Source organism: Nomia melanderi, chromosome 7 (genome assembly GCF_051020985.1).
Source record: "Nomia melanderi isolate GNS246 chromosome 7, iyNomMela1, whole genome shotgun sequence".
Classification (NCBI taxonomy): Eukaryota; Metazoa; Arthropoda; class Insecta; order Hymenoptera; family Halictidae; genus Nomia; species Nomia melanderi.
The window spans coordinates 13,336,581-13,359,230 of record NC_135005.1 but is presented as its reverse complement, the minus strand read 5'-3'; the positions used below and the strand labels follow the sequence as shown (position 1 = coordinate 13,359,230).

The 22,650-nt window shown below is 50.5% G+C and overlaps 1 protein-coding gene across 6 annotated transcripts in view; it reads right to left on the bottom strand.

Annotated features, from left to right (window-relative positions):
• Nucleotides 1-22,650, bottom strand: part of LOC116430514 (uncharacterized) — a 365,874-nt gene that overhangs the window by 97,410 nt on the left and 245,814 nt on the right. For all 6 annotated transcript variants that reach the window (XM_076369539.1, XM_076369537.1, XM_076369540.1 and 3 more), the window contains 3 exons: nt 12,093-12,193; nt 11,772-11,989; nt 8,086-8,285 (listed from right to left, as the gene is read on the bottom strand). In XM_076369539.1, the coding sequence (XP_076225654.1) occupies nt 8,086-8,285; nt 11,772-11,989; nt 12,093-12,193 (519 nt within the window). The remainder of the gene's footprint in view (nt 1-8,085; nt 8,286-11,771; nt 11,990-12,092; nt 12,194-22,650) is intronic.

The following is a 22,650-nucleotide window of genomic DNA, read 5'->3' as shown; positions in this document are numbered from 1 at the left end:
CTACGGACGGGATCAAGTTCAATATGCACTTACGAGTCCCTGTCAATACTCAAGTACCACAGGTTTGGTACACTACTTGGAAGGAACAACATTTCATCGAGTGTACTTGTCGTGTTTTATTTGTACACAGGGATGTTCTCTACCGAGCGACCGGCGTTGAAAGAACTTGCGGCCGTTATTGGATCGATACACTTCGAAACGTTGAAAAGGGAAGGTTCGGAGTACAAATGATAGATACAGAATGCATTGGCAAGATCTTCTGTTGCGAGATGTTGCAAGTTAAAATGGAATAGAATTTTATTTCTTATATTTATGGCGTCAGCGGTAAGTTGAAAATTATGCGGGGAAAGCATAGAATCTCATGAAAATTTCCTTTCTATTTCTCCTTCGAGATCTTCACGGGCTAGAAATGTAATAAACTATGTCCAGTCTAGCCTTCCCGCTAAAAGATACGTTCAAAGGGGCTGTCGTGTTAATCCAAAGTGGGTTAACTTCGCCGTGGTTCACTCAGGGCCGTCTCGCGAACGTCCTCAGAGAAGGCGCGCAAGGCCGCGGAGGCCGGGTCCAGGTTGCTTTTACAGCCAAGAGAGCCGAAAGTTACGATCCTGCTTTTCATTTAATTAATTTCACTGTGAGCGCACGCTCGGCGTCGAAAACTCGAGGCGGGCACGGGGCGTAACGGCGTCGCCACGCAGAAAAACCCCGTTTTTCGCGTGGAGGGACGGTAATTGGACGCCGATGGATTTTTCAAAGTGGTGCACGACTACGGGAACCCGGCCGTATAATTAAGTCCGGTAAAGGCATACCGGGGGAGACCGCGAGCCGGCCACGGTCCGAGCGACTTTTAGCGCTTAGAGGAAAAAGCGCGAATGCCTGGAACGTGCCCGATTTCTTTTGAGCTGGGTCCGAGCTCGGCCGAACAGCGTGCAAACGAGACTCTAAGGAAGATGACGAAGAAGCCTCGATGACGGACATACACTTTTTCCTGACTTTCTTTCAATCGGCGCGCAGATCGCGTTATTGTTTCACAAAGTAGGGAGATCTTTCGCTGGCATTTCGATACTTCAGCTGAACATTGATACGCGAACGACAAGGATGAAATACATTTGAAGACTGCCCTGTGAATTTCAGTTTGCCAACGTCTTTAGGATTATATCCCAAAGATTTATCCTTGCAGGATTCCGATTTCCATACAGCTTTAAATTCCAAGAATCCCATCGGCACGTTCAAGCGATCAATCGCGCCGCAGCTATCGGACGATTTAATTGATACCAGATTCAAACCTGATACTTTCACGCGTCGAAGGGAACACCGGGAACACGCCCGAGGAACGAAGCTAAGAATTTGTCCGGATTAATGACCCAGGCAGACGACAATCCACGAGGAATCGTCGAACAAGGAGATCGAACCCGATCGACGAGTATTTTCGGGAAAGCGTAGGAAGAGAGAGGCGTCTTCTCATTCGTTAGAGAAACCTCGGCGTATCTTGTTTTAATCGCGGCCCGGCCAATTAGTCGGCCATTACGAAATTCGTCTCCCCACTCCGCGGACGGGCACGGTGAAAATGGTGTGCGGCCAGCGAGCGAGCGAGCGCGAGCAGGAGCGCGGCGAGTTTCCTCGGAGCGAGCGGGGCAGGACAAAAACAGGCTCCGGGGACTGTTATAATGGAAAACGAGCCCGTCGCGTGGGACGTTTCATTAATGAAGATGTCTCATTAAGCGTCCGAGCGAGGTTATCGGTTCTCCGCTGGCTGGAAACGAGGCCTTCACGAGCCACGCCGCATAATTCCGACATAATTTTCCATTACGAAACCGCCGCAGCTACTCGCCAACGGTAATGAGTATATTTTCGGGGAGCCGTTGTCAGGCTTGTACCCGCGACCGATAATTACCCCCGCAAACGACGCTCCCTGGTTATTAAGCCGCAGCCGCCGCATCAGCCGAGCCGACGCGGCGCGGCGTGACGCGCGTGCAAGGAAACGGAGTACCGAGCGGTACCGCACCGTGTCCGCTGCCTCGTTTCCAGCGGTTCTCGCTGACATTTAAGGGAATTTTAGAATACCAGCGGCCACGGTTGTCCGCGAGCGATCCCGCGAGTGCCGAAGGCGTCGGGGAACCCGGGCGCCGCGCCGCGTTCGCGAAACCAGCCGGAATCCTGTTTTTTAAAGGGACTCGCCGCTGGAACGCGGTCTTCCCCGCGCCGCGGAATGCTGGAATTATTGCGTCGCGCGAGCACATTGTGCGCGAGGCTCTGGGGATTCGGTGGTTTTAAAAGGAACGGTTCATTCGATCGTTCCCCGTGTTTAATGACGATTAACGAACACTTAAGGCTTTCGGGTGTTTACTGGAATTTTCGGATGTTCGTTAGCTGCAACTAGTCTTTCGAAATATCGGTTCATGAATATTGAAGAAACATTTAACAACATTGATGCTCTAGGTGTACAAAACTTCATTATTATGGTACTTTACCATTAAACATACATTCCTTCAAAGTAACTCTCAAAGTTAATTCCACTTCCCAGGTACCACTTGAAATCTCAGCGTCTCTCTTCCCAAAGCTCGACCAGCACCATTCAAGCTATTCTCCTAACGCAAACTGAACCCCAAAGGACATTCCCCAGACTCTCTACGTTGCGAAGCAGCTCTCCCCACGCTCCCAGAGAATCTCGCTACACTTCCCCCAGTCGATCCCGGACTTATCGAACTTTCATTCTCCACGGCCTTCCATTGTCCTTATCGTCGCCCCGGTGCCACGTTCCATCGCCGCCAACGGGAATCTCACCCACGGTCACGAGCGAGCGCTAGAATGCCGCGCGGAACACGCTCGCGCGCGGGGCAGCCTCGCCGGCCGCGGTTTTCCCGCGTGAAAACGCGGCCCGTGGGCCGTCCCGCGGTGCCCCCGTAATTCCGACGCGGCTGTCCGTGGAAAGTAACACGTTCGGCGGCCACCTGTGCGTGTGCGTCGCACACCGTGCCGCGCGCCGAGCGGGGATTGCGCTCGACACGACGGTGTAATAGCCGCGCGGTGAAAGAAGGACGCCGGGGCCGCGGGGCGGACGGGGAGGGAAGAAGGAGAACGCGCGCGCGAATATTCGTGCGGACAGGTAGGTGCACGGGCGTGCGCGGCTCTCCTCTGTGTGCGGGTATAAATATACAGAGAGACAGGAGGCGTGCCTATTTATAACGGTGATATCATCGACGATTACCTACGCTTTCGCGTGGACAATCGTAAATTCTGCCGGCAGAAGGGTGCGGGCCGATTTGAGACTATACCGCGAGTATCCCTCGCTCTCTCTCTCTTCTCCCTCTGCCTCTCTCGTCCTCCGCGATCGAATCGTTCGTTTCTCTTCGCCGCCCCCTCGCTCGCGCTCGCCTCCTTTTCGCTCGTCTAACTTATCTCGCTCGCACCACCGGCTTATCCGCGCGTCCGGACGCCGGGCCGGGTGTGACTCAAAAGTTCGAGACGACTTCGGACTCGCCTGCGCGGGGACCGGGAGTAATTTAAGGTCGAGGCGTGTGACTCCGTGTGGGCACGGAATCGATAAAATTTAGCCGGTGAGTCTCGGCCGATCCTTGACGCGGTACTTTTAGACGGGGTGAGTGTGTCGATCGAGTTTCGTGCGTTGGACAAGGCACGCTGTAAGATCCGGTGGTCGGTTGTGCAGGATTCTATCGGGTTGAGATTCGAAGCTGGTAGTGCTTAGATCATCGTTTCCGAGGAGTCTAAGGCAACGTCGATGATAAATGTGTTCGTTACGAAGACGATGGTATGGATAAATCACGGAAAAAGTCGCTAGATATCGCCGCAGGACTCGCGGCGTTCGACGTTTTATGTCAGGATCGATCCCTTCGAGACGCCATCGATGTAAAACCGCCTAAAAACCTGCCACCGTCCGTGACAAATCTTTCCAAGATCCGGCGCGTCCTATAAATCCGTCAAACCGCCTTAACAATCTGAACAATTAACAAAACGAGGTGAAAAAACCGCGGTGGACGCAGGATCCACGGTTTCTCCGGAGGCGGTCCGGCCGGAGGAGCGCGAGGAGCCGCTTGGGAACGGTGTCCACGGGCGCAAGAAGCAATCGCGTCGAACGGCGACCGATAAACCCTGATGGAATCGGGTTTTAAAGACTGTCCCGGTCGATCCCCGCGGCTTTAACGAGCCCACCGAATCGATCTACCTGCGGTTACACGCGAGACGCCCGCGACTCGGAATTCGTGGTGCCGTGGCGCACACCGCGCGGAACAAACGCGCCGCGGGGGACGCGCGTCGCGACGTATTATGCCAGAGATGCTCAACCTGTGCTTGTCCTATATATATATATATATGTTACAGTAAATTTGACTAATCCGGCAATTATACATAACCCCCTGGAAATCACGCACAATCACCAATAATATTGGAGAATGATTATGATTACGTTATATACAATATGTTTATTCTTATAAAACTCGAAAACAGTCAAATAAATGATATTAAGTGCGACTGCTCAAGTTAGAGCTCTAGCAGAGGTATAGACTGAGAGAACACAGGTTTAATCCTTCGAAGAGAAGGATCGCCACGTTAGCAACTTCAAAGTTTATCCAGGATGTAAGATTATAATCTAATTGATTATTCAAATAAGGAGAGATCGGTATATATCGCAAGACATCGGTCTCCCCTAGAATCTGAAGGTTGAATACACGATTCAGCTTACTTCGCGGATGATTTCGGATACTTTAAGTCCTCGCCGAAGTGTTAATATATAGCTTTCGCCATGACAAAGTTTGGCCACCCCTGTTATACGAGCGATAGTCTTCGAGAGCGACGCTCGGCTCGCGTGCCGCGGGGTACCGCGCATACGGGGCCCGTAAAAAGCCCGGGGTTCGGGCCCACTCCGGCCGAGGTGAAATCAATTTTCGGGGCAACGTTCCGTTGTCCCGCGGAGGGACATCCTTGTATCGTGCCGGCCGCCGCGCAGCCTGCGCGATGAGTTATTGCACGCCGCGCGCTGTATTGTTGTTCCACGGTGTTGCCTGGACCGATGTCGGGACGATGTTACGTCCAGCTCGCGCCGGTGGTCGGTATAACTTTGTCGGAACCGCGGCGAGGCTGCTTCGTGCCGATCAATTTCGTCATCGATGCGTTCGGGAGGGTTGGAATTAGAGATCGTCCGATCAGGATTCGACGATCTTCGAAATTCCTTCAATATTAAATCCCGTTCGTACCAATTGCACTTCACATTTTAATGTTGAATTATGACGACGAACGATAGTCTTCGTGTGAAATTTATCTTGAAAGTTTAGATCTCTATGTAACACGATATAACTCCTGTATACTCTCCGTGAAGCTTTGTTGTATCATTCTATTATGTTACACTTCGGTTAGTTACATTTTATAGTGTCTCACTTTGATTTCAGATCCCGGGTTCGCCAGTTTCGCAGCGAAACACGCGTACTCTTAAGTAAAGTCACGTTTCGCGGCCCGTCTCCTTTTCCCCTCGATCCCATCGTCTTTGTTTTATTATTCATCGGTTCGCAATCGAAGTTTTCATAACCCGAATGAAATGCGTGTCCAAACACTTCCGTCCGTTCCGAGGCACGAAAAACAACGAGCGGGAACCGTAAAGGAGCTGAATGGCATCCATTGAAAAATCCGAGCGAACGGCGGGGCGAGCGGAGATCGCAATCACGGAGGCGGGTTTCCAGTGCAGTCAACCGGTGCTCCGGGGTTAAGAATCTCCGAGGCATTTCGATCCACATAAAAACTGAGCCGGCCCGAAATTTTACGCGGTCGATTTTATTGCGAGGGCCGGGGATCGCGCCGTTTCCGCGGGACAGTTTTATCGGCGGCCGAGCGGGGCCAGTAACGGAAGTGGCGGCGGCCGTGTAATTTTTACGCGGCGATAAAGTACCACGGGAACTCGTCGTGCGCGGGGGATGGGGGGAGGGGGTGGGGGGAACGAACGGGAAGGTAGGAAAAAAAGAATCCCCCGGATTCCAAATCGATAATCGTAGAGGTGAAAAGCGCGGCGAGTAACGAGCGAATGATTACACGGCGAACGCGAGTGTAATGGCGAACGCGAGCGGACGTTAAAGAGCAGCCGAGCATCATCTCGATTAGGGTGCGTTTACAGCGGAGCTGCGATAGAACCCGAGAGAGTCTGTGCGGCGATCAGACCCGCGATAAAATATCTTTCTTCGGTGCGTTTATAGTGGAGCTGCGATGGCCGTGCGGCCTCAGTCGTTCAAACTTTTACGGAGAACCAGTGATACGATGAGTGATTCCGAAGGAGAATTATTATCATCAAAGTGGTCAATTATTTGTCAATTAATCGTCCGACGATTATGTGAAGCCGTGTGCGTTGGTTCGACGCGAACGCTTTCGTTATTAAGGAAAAGCTCAAACAGAAGCGTGTTCGAAAGTAATTTGAAGATGGTGTTATAATTACGCTTCGCGGTGTATAAACGAAACAGAAGAACCGGTGATACGATGAATGATTTCGAAGAATTATCTTCGAAGTGGTCAATTATTTGTCAATCGTTGGGCAGTTGTGTGAAGCTGTGTGCGTTGGTTCGACGTGGAGGCTTTCGTTATTAAGGAAAAGCTCAAACAGAAGCGTGTTCGAAAGTAATTTGAAGATGGTGTTATAATTACGCTTCGCGGTGTATAAACAAAACAGAAGAACCGCTGATACGATGAATGATTTCGAAGAATTATCTTCGAAGTGGTCAATTATTTGTCAATCGTTGAGCAGTTGTGTGAAGCTGTGTGCGTTGGTTCGACGTGAACGCTTTCGTTATTAAGGAAAAGCTCAAACAGAAGCGTTTTCGAAAGTAATTTGAAGATGGTATTATAATTACTTCGAGGATTTGTGATCGAGTATCTCAACCGCGTTGCAAATGTACCCTAACGAGCGAGCCGGCTCTCTCATCACGCGGACCTGTCTTGGATAACCGCGAGATGGCCAATCGAAGCTGCACGCAACACTGTTGCGCGTGCACGAGCGACTCGCATAACAACCGAGCTGCTCACGGATCGGAAGCGATCGTCGCGAACCGTTAGCCGTTTTCATCGATTATTCCGGTCGTCGAAGACCGACACTTCCTCCTCCGTGCGCGCTGGAAGTCAATGTCGAGATCCAGCGACGTTTATCGGGGGCGTGGACGTGCCCGCGATGCAACGGGAAGCTACCGGCCGTTCGTTTCTCCGCGTCCTCGGGAGAAATGATCCTTTGGGTTCACGCGGACGCGGTGAAATATGATTTTAGAATCAAGAGAATGTGCTTATACGTCTATTGAAACAGATACTTTCAACTTCTGCTTTCTCTGATACATTCCGAAGATCATTCGTTTCCACAAAGATTCCCGATCTAACGATATTAAAGTATCCTCCACGCAGTTTCGAAAACGTCGCAGCAAATTCAACTTCAAGTCCCACATTTCGCAGTAAGTCGAACAGTCGAGAACAATCCACGAAGCTTTCCGCCTTCGGAAACAAGGAAAACCAACGCGAAACCTCGAAACGTCAAGCGAGAAGCAACGAGAGCAACAAAGCCGCCGCCCGTGTCGCGCCGTTTCATTAACTCGCTCCGTCCCGCTCGAACTAAATAAAACCGAGATTCCCGGTATCGGTTGCAGCGGCGGTGCGTAAAACCCGCGACACCGAAACGACACAATCTCCCCTATCCTTGTCTGCCTTCGCCAACGAGCATGCGTCGCCGGTTACTCCGTATTCTCGGATCGTAACGAGCGCGGACGTCGATCTTGAAGCGAAAGTGCGTGGAAGCCGAGAGGGTCCGCGAGTAAAAAGTTCCTCGGCCCCGAGCCGGGGCCCAGAAAATCGCGGGACTCGCGAGCTGGATCGGTTGACGAAAACACGCGAGAATCCCGGGACGGACCCGTTTCCTTTCTCCGAGCGACGCGCGACCGCGCAAGAAGCTGGATCGGTAGTTGGCGAGTCCTCTCGTTTAAGGGTCGTAAAGCTGGACGACAAGGGCGGAGCGAGGGAAGGGACGGGAGAAACGGAGAGAGAGAGAGAGAGAGAGGAGGGGGAGGAAGATAGCGGCTCGGCAAAAAGGGAGCAATAAAATGTAAATGTACTCACATTCCTTGTTGCGATCCATGGCGTGTTGAAGCGGCGAGTCGTCGACCTCCGCCTTCGGCGGCGACTGATTACCCTCGGCCATCTCCGAGCAGGCTGATCCTGGAACACCACCCGCGGTCTTCCTTCCTGCTGCCACGTCCGCCGCTTTATCCTGCTGCGGCGAGGGCTTCGTGCCTCCTTTCTTACCGTTTCCAGCGTCCCTGCAGGTCCGTTCGCGGGACCGAAACAACGAGCAAAACGTTCCCCGTTTTGTGAATTAATCTTTCATACGCGGCTCCCTGCCCCGCCGACCCGTCCCGCCGACGGTTCTCGTCGTTCTTTTCCCGGCCCCCGAATCCGGGGAACGGGAGAAAAGGGACGGGGAGCGGCGGGGAGGACCGTGAACGAGCCGCGCCGGCAAAACGAGTGTCAATCGGTCCCGGGTTCCATCCCGCGGCCCCTCTTTTTGCCGATGATGAAGGAATGACGGATCAATCGACACTCGGCCGGCCGGCCGGCCGGACGAACGTTTTCATCAGAAAGCGAAAACGACCGATCTTCGGGCTGCGATCCGCTGGGCGAGTGACTGACCCCTCGATGCCGCGAGCAAGAAACTGACGAGGGATGTATTCGTCGTCCATGGGGAATTTGGTTCCGTTCGGTTAGATAGTTTGACGGACTCGGAGCTTGATGCTTTGATATTTTGATGGTATCGGATTTCGGTGATTTGATGGTTTAGTAGTTCGTTGCTTTGAAACTCTGATATTTTGATGGTACCGGATTTTTGTGATTTGATAGATTGGTAGTTCGTTGCTTTGATACTCTGATATTTTGATGGTACCGGATTTTGGTGATTTGATAGATTGGTAGTTTGTTACTTTGATAATTTGATAATTTGATAATTTGATAATTTGATAATTTGATAATTTGATAACTTGATACTTTGATCCTTTTACACTGTGAGTAATAATCGTGGCTGCTTTTGAGTTCAATAGCACTTTCATAAAGCTGTTTTGTAATATCTCCATTTTTTACAGACACTAGGCTTATATGCAATATTTCGAAGGATTCCGAATTAATGAGTCGATAGTGGTGTTAAAAGCCTTTTAATATTACGAACGCAACTGAACGAAGAGCCGAGATAAATGAAAAATATGAATCTAATTGGACCGTATCGGTGAAATTAATATCTAAAGAAGTTAATCGCGGTATTTTTATCGCTTCGTAAATTAAACCGATGCAGAGTTGTAATCGGCGTATGCCTGGGAACTGTTTATCGAGGCGTAATCGAGAATTAAAATGTGCAATGTGTCGTGTTACCCATTAATAATAGTAGAATGCGTATAATTTCTGCTTTCCTTTATCTGACACGTCGTGCACGGTATCGTGAAGCTCCAGCTGCCGTATTCCATTTATCTGTACGAAAAATATCGTTAATTTCCATCGGGCGGCATTAAACAACAGCAATTTCTCCGAGGGCCTTCACTTGCGGAGAAAAGGCTGAACGAAAACCGTCCAATTAACGTTTATCGTGGAAACAAGTAGCCAGAGAGCAATTTCGAAACGGCCCAGCAACTTTGTTTCCGCTCGCAACCTGTTATCCTGTTCTTTATTAAGCGCCATTTACTGCCGTTGCAGCCCGAGCGGCCCGCGAATCTTTGCAGCCGTATCTCCCCGGTCGCGTAATTCGCAAGATGATTTACACCGCGAGATTACCCGCGACGAAGCATCGATACGTTTTATCGCGCGCCGTTCCGTCGCGTACCAAACGAATCCTAAAACCGCTAATTTCCATTCGGGAAAGACTCGCCGAGCGAAAAAAGCCCGATAACAACATCTTATCTCCAATCCCGCAGGAATTTAAAATTCAAATTATCAATTTAAATTCGAAACTAGTTTAAAGTCCCATGTTCGGATAAACTACTGACTCTCAACCGTACATTTGTCAGGTACTACCGACTGTTTAAAGTTCCCCAATCGATCCGAAGCATAATTACTAAACGATTTCTATTTCGCTTTCAAAGAATCCGCCGTTATTATCGCTGGGGGAGTTACGAGAGCCGACCATCGAGATAAAATTCGTGAACAAGGTCCGAGGTGAATTCGCGAATAGTAAATCTCGCGGATATATCTGAGCCGTGCACGGTTCGATCGGCCGGCCGGTTGCTTAAGCCTTCACAGCATTAATAAGCCATAATCGACGACATACTCTCCGAGGGTGGAGAATTTATGCGGCTGTACGGTATCTCGGAGCGTTCGAGTGTCGAACGGCGGGCAGATATTCCCTTCCGTGTGCGTAAAACCGGGTCATATTCGACGGCGAGTCGCGGGGCCCGAATAAAATGTCAACGCGGAAGATAAGGCGCGCCGTAACCTGCGCGGAAAGTTCAGATAAAATTACAGGTGGCCGATTAAATATTTTTAGGCGGCCGGACGGGCGAAGGGGTTGCCGGGCCGGCGACTCGTCACAGCTGGAGATAGGAAGCCGGTCGTTAGGAGCGTTTATGCCCTCGTGGGACGATTACGCGGCGGGGTGATGCTAAATTATGGGTTGAACGGTCGCCGCGCGGAAACCCGGGCTTTCCGTGCCGCGTTTATCGCGGCCGTCGCCACTCGGTGATTTCGCAAGGACGCGGCCGGGCCACTTAATAGAAATAATCTAACAGTCGCGGGAAAAGTACGACGGACAAGGCGTATTAATGTTATCCGACGATACCGGCCGATACCGAGCCATTAGCTGTTATTTCTAGTGGATGTACCCGCGCGCGTTTCTTTCCCCGGCGCGCGTGTTTACGATTCCGACGCGTTTCTCGCGCCGCGGAAATTGTTACGACCGTCGGGTCGCGTTTTCATTGCGTAAGGGAGTCAGTCACTCGCCGTTTCTACCGTGCTTTACGAACTTCGGCATTTTTATGGTGAGTTTATGAAGGGACTTTGACGTCGACACCCGAGGATTGCATAAATAGTGTCGTTAGGACGTTTCGTTAAGTAGAATACGACTGAGTGGATTGGAAGGATATTCTTTGTAGATAAGTGGTTGCGAGGAATGGATTGTACGGTTCCTTTTAATCTTCCGTCTCGTTAGTTTTTGAAGTAATTGACCCTTTGCACTCGAGACGTGACTCTCGGTCACTACTTTATTTCACGCGGTAAAACTATAAAATCTGATGCTTAATGTTAATAAAGCTTTGTTTCCTGATGTACTTGTGACTTCCCTTTGAGTTACTTTCAAAGCTTTTCACTGGAAATGTTCAGTATTTTCTAATGAGACGCAGGTGACATTTTCAGAAATTGACTTGTCGAGGAATCTCGCATAGATCGAAGGAAACTATTTTCTAATTTCCATATTGTTATACAAAGTTTATTAAACATCAAGCTTCACGATTTCACAGTGTCAAATCAGTTCAACTGAGAGGCGCCTCTAAGAGTAACCCCTTTGCATTAGATATCTAAATATTTCTAACGAGAAACTTCCGAGTGCAAATGGCTAATAGTATACGCTCAGCCCAGAATGATATCAATTTTCGGAAAGGATTAACTCACTTCAGCTTGTCACTTTCGAAAATGAAATTTCTGGCCGTGTCCGATCCGAGACAGCGCGTTCTACTGCACGCGACGCGCCGACAAGAGCCAGGCCGCTTATGCAATCCAGTTTAATTATTCCGAGCGGTGTACCAAATGCTAATAAGCGGCGCAGAAATAATCACCTCTCGTCTTTGGGCTCCCGGCGTGCTTCCTTCCTGTCCCTCTCTCCCTTGTCCTTGACGCTGTCCGCCTTCTTCGCCTTGGACTTCGACTTGGAATCACCTTTGGCGACCTTGTGCTCAAGGACGGCGCTGGAGTCGGCGGCCACGTTGCCCTCCGCGCTCAACTGACCACCGGAAGTGCTCGAAGAGGAGGTCGAGGCTCGGGTGTTAGTGTAGTCCTGCGCGAGGAGCGCACACCTCGTTATCCGGGGATTTCGTTCAAGGTCGCTGGAAGGCCTCCCCGATCGACGGGAGGGAAGGGATCGGGGACAAGCAGCTTACCTTAAACCACTCCGGGTATATCGCGCTGATGGTGTCCAGAAGATCCTGGTCGAGCTGAATCCTCCAGAACGGGGAGCCGCTGTCCAACCTGTGGCCAGACTCTGCAACAAATGTAACAGTCGTTCGAATTAATGCGCTCGGAATGTTAGCGCCTCGGGTTTATTTGAATTACGGCCACTTTAGGATTGTGATCCGGGGATCAGGGTATTACAGATGTTCGAGGCACATCGAGAAGGCGACACTTATGGGGATCGCGATGTCGAGAGTCTACTTTCTTACGGTTTTATGATAGCGATCACGATACGGTCAGCGAAAATTCTTAATGGAACTTCATTGGGAGATGAGATGTTTCAATGTATGACAGCATTACTATAGCCAAGTGTCTATTTTGTAATTGATATAGAGCGGAGAGGTGCAGATGTTCACCCTTCGCAGTCGAAGGTTTCGCGCTAGAAACATTCGACAGTGCGATGCAAACATTCTTCGAAACTAATGAAAATGTACATAAGTTAGGTCAGCTATTGTATTTGAATATATCATATATCAATGCACTACAGTATTATTATATACAAGACTACAATTTTGTCAAATCTTGTCAAGTCACCTCTCAAAGGTGAAACTGATCGAGAATCGAGAACCAACAAAATATTTAACGATCTCGAGACAAAGCCCACGGCCGGACGACAAATCCTCCGAAGGACGGGTCATACGCGCAAGGATAAAGGGATCTTTTTCATGGGTCCAGAATGGTCCGGCGACCCCATCGATCACGGGGGCGAGACCGTCGTCCGATTAAATATAGGATTTAGAGTGTGCAAGCGCACGACCCACCGCGCGAAGGCTGACCGGTCGGGGCCCTTAGGAGTCATTCCCACCGCATAAGGGCTAATGGTACCCCGGACGACCAATAGCCCGGAGGCGTATCAAAACCTCGCGGAATGCCGGCCGGTCGTTTCTTTCGTGGATTCCGCGGGATTCCCTGCCTAATTTAAACGTTCGTCCCTGCCCGGCCGAACGGTGGAAGGGATCACCTCTGGACACGGAGCAGACGAAGGACGAGAAATCTCTCCGGGAGTGGGTTGACCGGACTGGGATGAAAAGGGGGGACACGGACGGTCGAACGGACGGACGGACGGACGAACGGAGGAACGGACGAACGGACGGACGGACGGCTGGAGGAGGGGAGGGTGGAACACCTCGTTACGACGACATTCTACGGGCCGAGACGCGTGCCCTGCCTTCGTGATCGAGCCTCCGGAGCCGGGGAGACCGAGATCGGAAAAAGGAGGAAGAGGGCTCCCGCGGGACTTTCGGACTCCTTACCGACAGAAAACACGGGTTCGGTACAGTCCTTGATCTCGGCTCTTGGACGGCCGCGGAAAAACCTTTCTGCGGCACCCTTTTTTTTCCCCCGCTACCCCTTCGTTAGAGGATGAGGAGGCCTATAAGGCGTTCTGCTATTGTTTGTGTTCCGTGGCGAAACGGCTGGGGATCGAGGGGATAAAAACGAGCCTCGCGGTGTCCGTGCTTTGGTTATCAACACGTCGCCAGTTGATTGGAAACGTACGATCTAGGAAGTAACTAGGTGATCGACGCGGGGAATTAATGTTTGTAGTTTTTGTTTGTATTAGTTTCGATGGGATCGGATAAGTTGTGGAATACCGAAGATTCTTACAGCGAATGTTTTAGTGTTTTCAGCGGGCGAAATGGGGTTGCGAGGATTGTAGAGTTCAGGGGAAAAGAGGTCAGTTTCGGCGATCGGGGCGAAGCAAGGGCCCCGATCGTCGTCGAGGGGGGGGAGACACGATTTCACCTTAACCCGATAAGTGATTAGTGGGCCGCGGTACCGGGTAGAGCGGAATAAATGCTCAATCAGTATGCGCGCGCCGGACAATCCGCTGTAAATCACGCCGTGAATCATTCGTCGACATAAATCTAGCTTGTCTCACTCTCTCCCGCCCTCCCCCTGCCGTGCTCTTCTTCTGTGCGTCGAGCCGGGCCTGATCAATGCGATCCCAACCGGTCCGACACATTAGTTAAACGCTGCGCGCATGCCGTCGTTTACGGGACACGTCGCGGTCCTCCGCCCGGTGCCTAAGAATCTGTCGGTTCCGCGGGTAAAAAGCGTCGCCGATGGCAACGGCCTAATAGCGCCGATTCGAGAGGAGGACGATCGGGAACGATGCATCACGGGCCCGTGATGCCCCGATCGGATAACGCCGCAACGGCACCGGGAATCTTCGATCGCGGTTAACACGTCCGAGGGGGTCACCGACGACAGGCGCTCTCAAATTGCTCGGGGGTAATTGTAATATGCAGGATCGACGTCGAATAAGAGTGCTTGACGCATTATCGGACACCAGGCAGGGATCATTCTTCATTTTTCTTGGTAGATTGTCCGTTGACTCGATTACTTTCTCTGTTGTTCTCCTTTTAGTTTTCCGATTAAATTGTGGGGAATGAGGAATCATTGCTGTTGGATTATTATTGTTCGATCTTCTTCTTCTTTGGTGTCGAAGAAGTTTAATTCGAACAGATTACACGCGTTAGTAGCGGAAGTAACTGGACAATGTAAATCATTGCGAGAGTAAAGATAATTAAATCAAAGGAATAAACGGGGCGCTCAAGATTCACGTAAGAGCGAACGCGTCAACACCTTTCGCCGCGCATGGCGGACGACGGCCATCAAGATTTAATTGGAGCCGAATGTCCGAGCGTTCCATCGTTGCCGAAAAATTCCTCGAATTTCCAGGCGCGGACACGGGAAGCACCCTTCCGAACGGAGCGTTCCGATTTTATCCGCTCACTTCACACCTCCAGATGAAATCGCTCACGCGACGAACACGTTCCGGATATTAATAGCAGGAACGTAAACGCCGATGCCTGACCGACTGGTTCCCCGGCCTGGCCTCTCTTCCCGAGTCCTCCCCGCATAATTACGATAATATAGAGATACACACCGGGTTGACTAGATACCCGTCGATCGGATACTAATTACCGGGCCGCGGATCTCTATGCAAATCGACGGTTTCATGCGGCAGTTTCGCGGAACTGGTACCCTAGGAAAAATCCCGACGCTCTGTTATGAACCCCATTAAGCCGCGAATGGGAATGATTTTTAAATTCATCGAATTTTAGAGGATCGACCGCATAAAATCCGATGATCACCTTCCTTGCATCGTTTCCGCGTGGATCTCGCGGTGGAACCCGGTCCGATGCCGGTTTCCGCGCGAGAAAGAGGATCGCCTGCCGTCTACCGAGCCAGAAAAACTGTCGGGCCCCGGCAAAAGCCTCGTCCTCGCGAACGGAGTCGTCAGGAACACGATCAGCCACTGTCGCCGTATCGCAAGAACGACCCACGAAAACAATAACAAACCACGGTTGACTGGTTTTCGCTGATCGAACGGGTCCAAGGGACCCCACCCACTTCTCCGGACCGGCGTATATTCCATGGAAGATCCCGAATGCGAAATGCATTCCTTGGAAGCGGCCACGGCATCGGCCGCCCGTCGAAATTCGGGCAAATAAATCTCGCGCTTCGTTCCTCCCCCCGACCCCCTTCTTCATCGCCATCCCGGTGCCTCGCCGGCGTCTTCTTCGTCTTCTTCTTCTTCTTCTTCTTCTGCTTCTTCTTCTTCTTCTTCTCGTTCCTCTTCTTCTTGTTCTTTCCCATCTTCTTCCTCTTCTTCTCGCTCGCGATCCTTCGATCTTCGATCCACTTGCACACTGACGTGCCCGTCCGCGGAACATGCTCGCGAGTATACGTACACGTGTACGCGTCCGCACGAGAACCAGTGCGTTCTATACTGGGTGGTTTCGTTTTCGTTTCTCGCGCTTAGGCTCGATGATTCGTGGCTCTTTTTTTATGTCAATGAGGATCGATACGTTGAGAAGGTGGTAGCAGCGTTTTCGATTATTCGTACGCGACATCGTGTACTTTTTAGGCCGATTAAGGGCCGCGGGAGTACGGTGGGACAGCTGAAAACGATTTAACGAGAACCGCGTTCGATAATGCATCGGTTTACCGTGATAGGCCGAGAAAAAATTTGCAAATGAAACGTTACGTCAAGGCAATCGTGGCCATTAATGGGTTAATTGGCACTCTTGCAGGCCGTAATTAAAGAATATAAGGACCAACGAGCGCGTCGAGCCTTTATACTTTCGATTCAAGCTCTCTCGGTGTGCCTCAATTCCCACTGTTCCCAGCGTGCCACCGCCTTCCCAAGCCCCGATAGTCTATTTTACAAAAAAATTCCTCGCCGGAGCACGGAGATAACCGCTAACATTAATCTCCAGCATCTATAACTTAGAACAGAAGCATTTGAGGAACTGCGTTTATAACATTCCTTCGGCCAACGTGATCAGTAGAATAGGTTGGTCAACCGCGGCCGGGCAGCATTTACAAATACCCCGCGCGCACTTTCGTAACACTTCCACACTACGAAAACTACGAATCCTCGGGTACGTGTACAGGGTGTCTCGCGAACGATGCCACGGATCAAGCGTGATCCTACTGGGAGGACTGGGAATAATCCTACATATAAAAATATAGAACAAAATTAGTATACAGAATCATTCGCTTCTAAGAAAGTTTAGTTACAGTACCCATTCCATGTGGTTACTATCGAACAGAAATTAAGTTCGATAACATATCGTTCAGCATTTCAAGCTATTGCCTATATTTTCAATAAAAGACAGGTCAGCCCTATCAAAGATGCACCAATAGAAGAAGCTATATTACTATTCTACATTAACATCATTCAATTAACCTCTCAGCTACTGTTACCTGAAAGCACTTGAAAAATTTACTTTCGTACCATTGGCGCCCAAAGGCAAAATGTTATTAACAATAATTGCAAACCTCGCTTAGGTCAGACTCAACTGACAATTCAACGAATACATCTTCCGTTAGTCGTGTATTATATAAATACTATTCCAGATTACTTTGATTTAGTTCAATTCAGTTTCCATGGCTTCGATACACTTCCTCACAGACGTTGACGCAAACTTCCGCCGTGGCCGAAGGAACCAAAGTTTGCTCTTCTAATCTGCTTAAGGGTTCCCTTCGAGAAAATTACAGGCTAAAAGCCTGGATTGGCCGTCACTCGGGACCGTTCACCGCGCGGACACCCTGTAGCAAAGTAACGCGACATCGCGACCGCTTCGCGATAAACACCCAGTACAGGCGGAATGATACACGTGGACAGGTAGGCCGCGGGGCACGTGTGCGTGCTCACGCATGTGCGTACAGTCGAGCACGTGCGTGTTCGCCCTTGCGTTCGACTGGAGAGGCTCTGAGTCACTCTCTCGTCAGGGCCTGCACTGGTAGCCGCGAAAAACTGCACGCTGCACTTCGGGAATGTCGTTGGCATGTACAGGGTGTTCCCCTTTGCTGCCGTCTGGCTGGCCGACAAGAACGGCGACGGTTCGCATCGGGATTTCTCTTCCCCCTTTCTTCTCTCCTTTTTTTATCCCCCTCCCGCCGCCGCCGCCGCCGCCGCCGCCGCCGTTACCCGGCCCTTTCGGAGAACCACCTCGCCGCGGACTCTTCCTACTATCGACGTGGCCGTTCGCGGAGCGTTCGCACCGGGGAAACCTCTTCGCGGAAAAGACGTTCCTCGCTTTTGCGATTACGTAAACCGTTCCGGGATCATCTTCCTTTCGCCTCCCCTTGCGCCGAATCGTTTCCTCGGCTGTAATCGTCCTGCTACCCTCTTTCCTTAGCTTTTAAGCTGCGTATCGAAGGTGTTTTAGTTTCTGTACTATTATATAAGCTACTATTTGATCAGGTACTGTAAAACTTGTATTTGATGAATTGTGACACTTAGGATAACACTAATCGTACGTGTTTTTATAACGAATACCACGATGTGCCTCAAGTATGAGAATAAAAGGAACGATTAAAATGTTATTGTTCTTGTTTACAGGGCCGAAATTTTAAGAACTTTTGGGAACGCGATATGAAACGATTAAAAAATCTCAGTGAGAAGTTCAAATGTGACTAAAAGTCGCATCGTGCGCCGATTAAGGTCGAGGAAGTCGAAGATAATCAAGCCTATTCGTCCGTGATCGAATCTTTCATTAAGCCAGCTGCATCTTATGCATTTATAGCACTTGCCGATCACGAGAAATAAATGATTTTTACCGGAGACTCCTCGGGGGGATTCACTTGGAGATCTATTAGCGTTTACGAGGATCTTAAAAGTAAAGTGTATTACGCACCAGGTAGCTCTCTCCTCGCTAAATGACGTCGCCGAAAGGCTATCAGAAGCCGGCGCATACACGATCGCCGAGATTTGGAGAGAAAATGCTCGCAATTCCCGGAATTAATCGCGGCAATTTCCAAAATTACCTCGAGGGGAGGACCGGGCGGCGGCGTGTCTCAGGACCGTCTTCGATGCTGCCCGATGACTTATTACCCGAGCGACGTTTTGCTCCGGGACTCCCCGCCGTCCCGTTGCTTCTTTTTCCGCTCTCGTCGAGAGATTATTTAGCACTCCATTTGTCGGCGGCATTGCTGGATTATAGAGCATCGAGATCGACCCAGTTGAGACCCGACGAGATCTCGTTCTCTCTCTGCTTCTCCCCCGTTTCTCCCACTCTCCCCCTCGGTGCAACATCTTTCGGTCTCTCCGCGGACGCGTTTACGCTCGGCCCGGCGGTTACGAGCCACGGCTGTATCGTACGAAGCGCACGGGATGTTATTTTCGCGTTCGTACGCCTAGCGGGAACAATGCGCGACGCCGGTCGGTGTTGTTCGGATCGGATCGATCGATCGTCCGGTTGGTCCCTAGGCGGCTCCTGTGATGGATCAAGTTAGACGCGGCTCCTGTCGGCTCCTGTTCGCTGCGAGATGTAGCTGGCGTCTACCTGGCAACGGGACACGTTTCTGCTTGGCAGGTTCTGACACTTTTACTCGTCTGGGTCACCGTCTGAGAGCTCTGGTATTTATATTCGATGGAGGCTCTGCTTCCCTTCGCTCCCGGATTGCAGTGAAATCTCGGGACTAAACGTGCAACCGTTCGATTGTAAACTGTGTTCTCTCGCGTTGCGCCGTCAAGCTTTGTAGTCGAAGTAATACCTAATGACATACTTACATCACTTCAATCGTCTATATTCTCAACGGTTTCTACTGGTATAACGAATCTTGTATTTACTTTAAACATATTCTCTTCTGCTATCAATGTGAATTACAACAGTTCTCTTAAAAGAACGAGCCACCTCTCTGACTATCCACAACGATCAAGCACTGAGATTGATTCCAAAGAATGTAGATATACACAACCGTAACTTTACACAAAACGTTAAGCCACAGAAAGAAAGTGACGCAGCATCTTCGGATCAATATTCCGATCAATGCGAGTTCCACTCCGTCCGAGCGCGATCCCGTCAACACTCGCTGGTCCGTCAAAGTCGGGATCCCGGAGATTAATGATGGATGATAATTCACCGGGATCGGAGACAACGAACGGCCGGCCGTGGAACACCCAAAGCGACCCACCCACGAGGCAGCGATGAAGACGATCCGGTGCCGGCGTCGAGTAGAAGCAGAAAATAGGTGCCCGGTGAAAAGTACCATTGATCCAGCGCCATATTTCTCCGCGCGGGACTTTATTGAGCAAAGGGGGGGAGGGAGCGAGGGTGGGGCGGGAAGTATTGAATTCATCGGTACGCATTGTCGACAAGATATACGAAGCTGGGGGTTACGGGTTAAGTGGAGCCTGTACCACCGGTAAATAAGTCTCCGTGCGCGGCTGTTACCCGGTTGTAGATGTGTGTTACCGCGTCCTGGCCCTTACGTGTCTGGAAAGTGCACGCTGCCGTGGCCGGGGCCCCGGCGCATAGGCCAGCCACGCTTTCACGGGGCAATTTATAATCGTGCGGGTTCAATGGAACCCGTGTGGGACGGCCGAGAACAAAGGGACACCCCGTGGAAGCTAGGTGGTTACTCTCCGCGACGAGCACCACCTCCGCGCCGGGCTTGGTTAATCGATGATTAGCCGCATGAAAGTCTCTTTGATTCTTCTCGAAGATACCGGCGAGGGAAAGGTTTGATTCGCTGGCTGCGTTGCCCGTGGCGTACACGTAGGCAGCTGGCTACTGGTAGCCGAGGCTTAGCTACCAGGATCATCTACCGCGATGCAGGTCTTGGTTAGATCTCTTCGACTTCTGGGTGTTCCGCGCGGAAGATACGCAATTATATTCTTCCCGGGATGATTCCTTCTGCTTCGCGTAGAATCTTCGCTACTGGATTTCGGAAACCAATGGATAGTTTAAGAGAGACGCGTAGGTGGCGGTTGTTACAGATTGAGGAGCTTTGGGTAGTAGCATCGTGTAGATGTGGAGACTCGGATTTCTAGATTTCTTCGAGAAGCATTCGATTACTCTAACTTTAGTACGTTTTCTATAAATCTCAGGTATATTTAACACGTTGGATGATATGGGAGTTATCGGTGACCTCAACCAAATCGAATTACTATAATTCGTTCGATTGAACGATGATTATTTGAAAACCTTTCTATATTATAAGTAATACAACTTAATGCACTGACATTCAACGATACAAACCTGTAATAATAACTAGGTGATTCAATGGCATGAGTTGATGTCACATTATTTTCTTTTTCTATATGTCTCGGCAAAATCGTGCAGCAGTCAACGTGTTAACAATAACAATCTTTCGAAGAACAATAGAACGAACTACAGTAGATGTCAGTAAATCTAGCGTGAACACTAGAACCTGCCAAGCGACCAAACTCGATTTCCTTCGCTCTATCGCAGAAATTAGAGTGCTTCTTTCGAAAATTCGATTGACCTATACTTCAATTCGCCTATCGCGAGATCAACGTATTCGATAATGTCGGTGATCCCTCGGAGAAGTGTTCTCCGAATAATTACGAAAAAAGAAATCAGGAATGTTCATCTGACCCACTTGCTAGTCTATATTTTTCTTGGTAGAATCGTGTGGCACTCAATGTGTTAAGTATGAATCCCTCATTCCTGAAGAAAGGAAGCGAGTGTTAACTCTTTGAGGCGCACGATTTTAAATAAGAAAACAACACGAGCTGCGCAGAATTCACCCTTAATCGTAACAGTCTCAACTTACTAATGCGTTTCGACGTGTACACACGTGTGCTTTCACTTATTCACGCATTCATTTAGTTCATGGCATTGCCAACTGGATGCATAACCTTAAATATGACGTTCAACTGCACGACTATCGGTAACTATAACTTTTCGAGGCGGGCTAAAATGTATCCCATCATGCACGAAAAGCCAAGCAAAGGGCGGGACAGTTTTCAACCTAACCCCAAAGAGTTAAGGGAGTAAGAATTGGGTATCTGGAGGCAGGTCATGAATCACCGCGGATTACGCGAAACCCGGAAGCGGATTTATCACCGGCCGTCGATCCCGTCCTCGATTTCGGAGGAGCACGGTCGGCTACGCCCACATCGCGGCGTGCCCGATAAAAGTCCGTTCATTAACGCCGCTGACTTTTCGACAAAGGCTCGAACACGAGCAACGCTGTCTCCCGTGCAGGGAGAGAAGGCCGGGGCACCGTGCGTGGACATTGTTTCCACGTAAGTTACAGGAACGAAGCGCGGACCGCCGGTCCCGGCCGACCTATGACCCCACCTCTAATGAGCGGCGAAGCTCGGCTATTGTCAGCGCGCCCTGCCCCCCTCTTCCGTTTCCCTTCGAGCTCCTTTCCGCTGCGAGCTACACCCTTTCGGCTCGCGGTTATTTCGATAACAGAATCCCGCCGGAGCGTTTTTATTCGCTTCGAGTCACGACTTCGGTGTCCTTGGTGCGCGGAACGCAGTTCGGGGCATGGAAATTTGTAAGTAGATTCCGGTGGAACTTTTCGAGTTTTATAATAGAACTCTTATAATTACGTTCATCGAGTACAATGTTCGAATTTCTCGGAAGTCGAACGGTGGAAACTCATTTCGAAGTTTGTACGTCGGAGTAGCAGTACCATGCGTTAAAAGAGATTTCACATTAATATGTATTCTATCGAGCGTCGACATCTTCCGCGGGTCTTGTTCGACTGAAACGAAACTACGACACAATGATCCCTTAATGAACGGAGGTCCATCGATCTCGCCGAGTACGTACTCGCCGGCTCGCAGTCGAGATGCGAGCGGCCGATAGAACGAAGAATCCTGTCCGCGATCGAGCGGCATGCCTCTCGAGGGATCGTTATTAAACAAAACGTGTACGCATCGAACGATCGATGCTACCGATGCGATGTCGGCCGCATCCCTCGCCGCTCGTCGCGCGATTTCTATTTTTTCTTTGCGGCGAGGATCGGCCGTGGGCGGAACATTATGTAGCTAACGAAAGAGAACTGCCACGGGCTGCGCGGTGGATCGATTTGCCTGAATCATCGTCGAACAGTTGATCCCTGCCAATGCACGGTCGGATCACCGTCTCCTTTTTGCTCCTCGCCTCGTGCCGTCGCGTCGTTCCAGGTGGATCGCGATCTTCCGTGGGCGGAACCGACGAAAGAACGCGGATCGATCCGATTGAATCGTCCTCGAGCGTACCGCGCTAC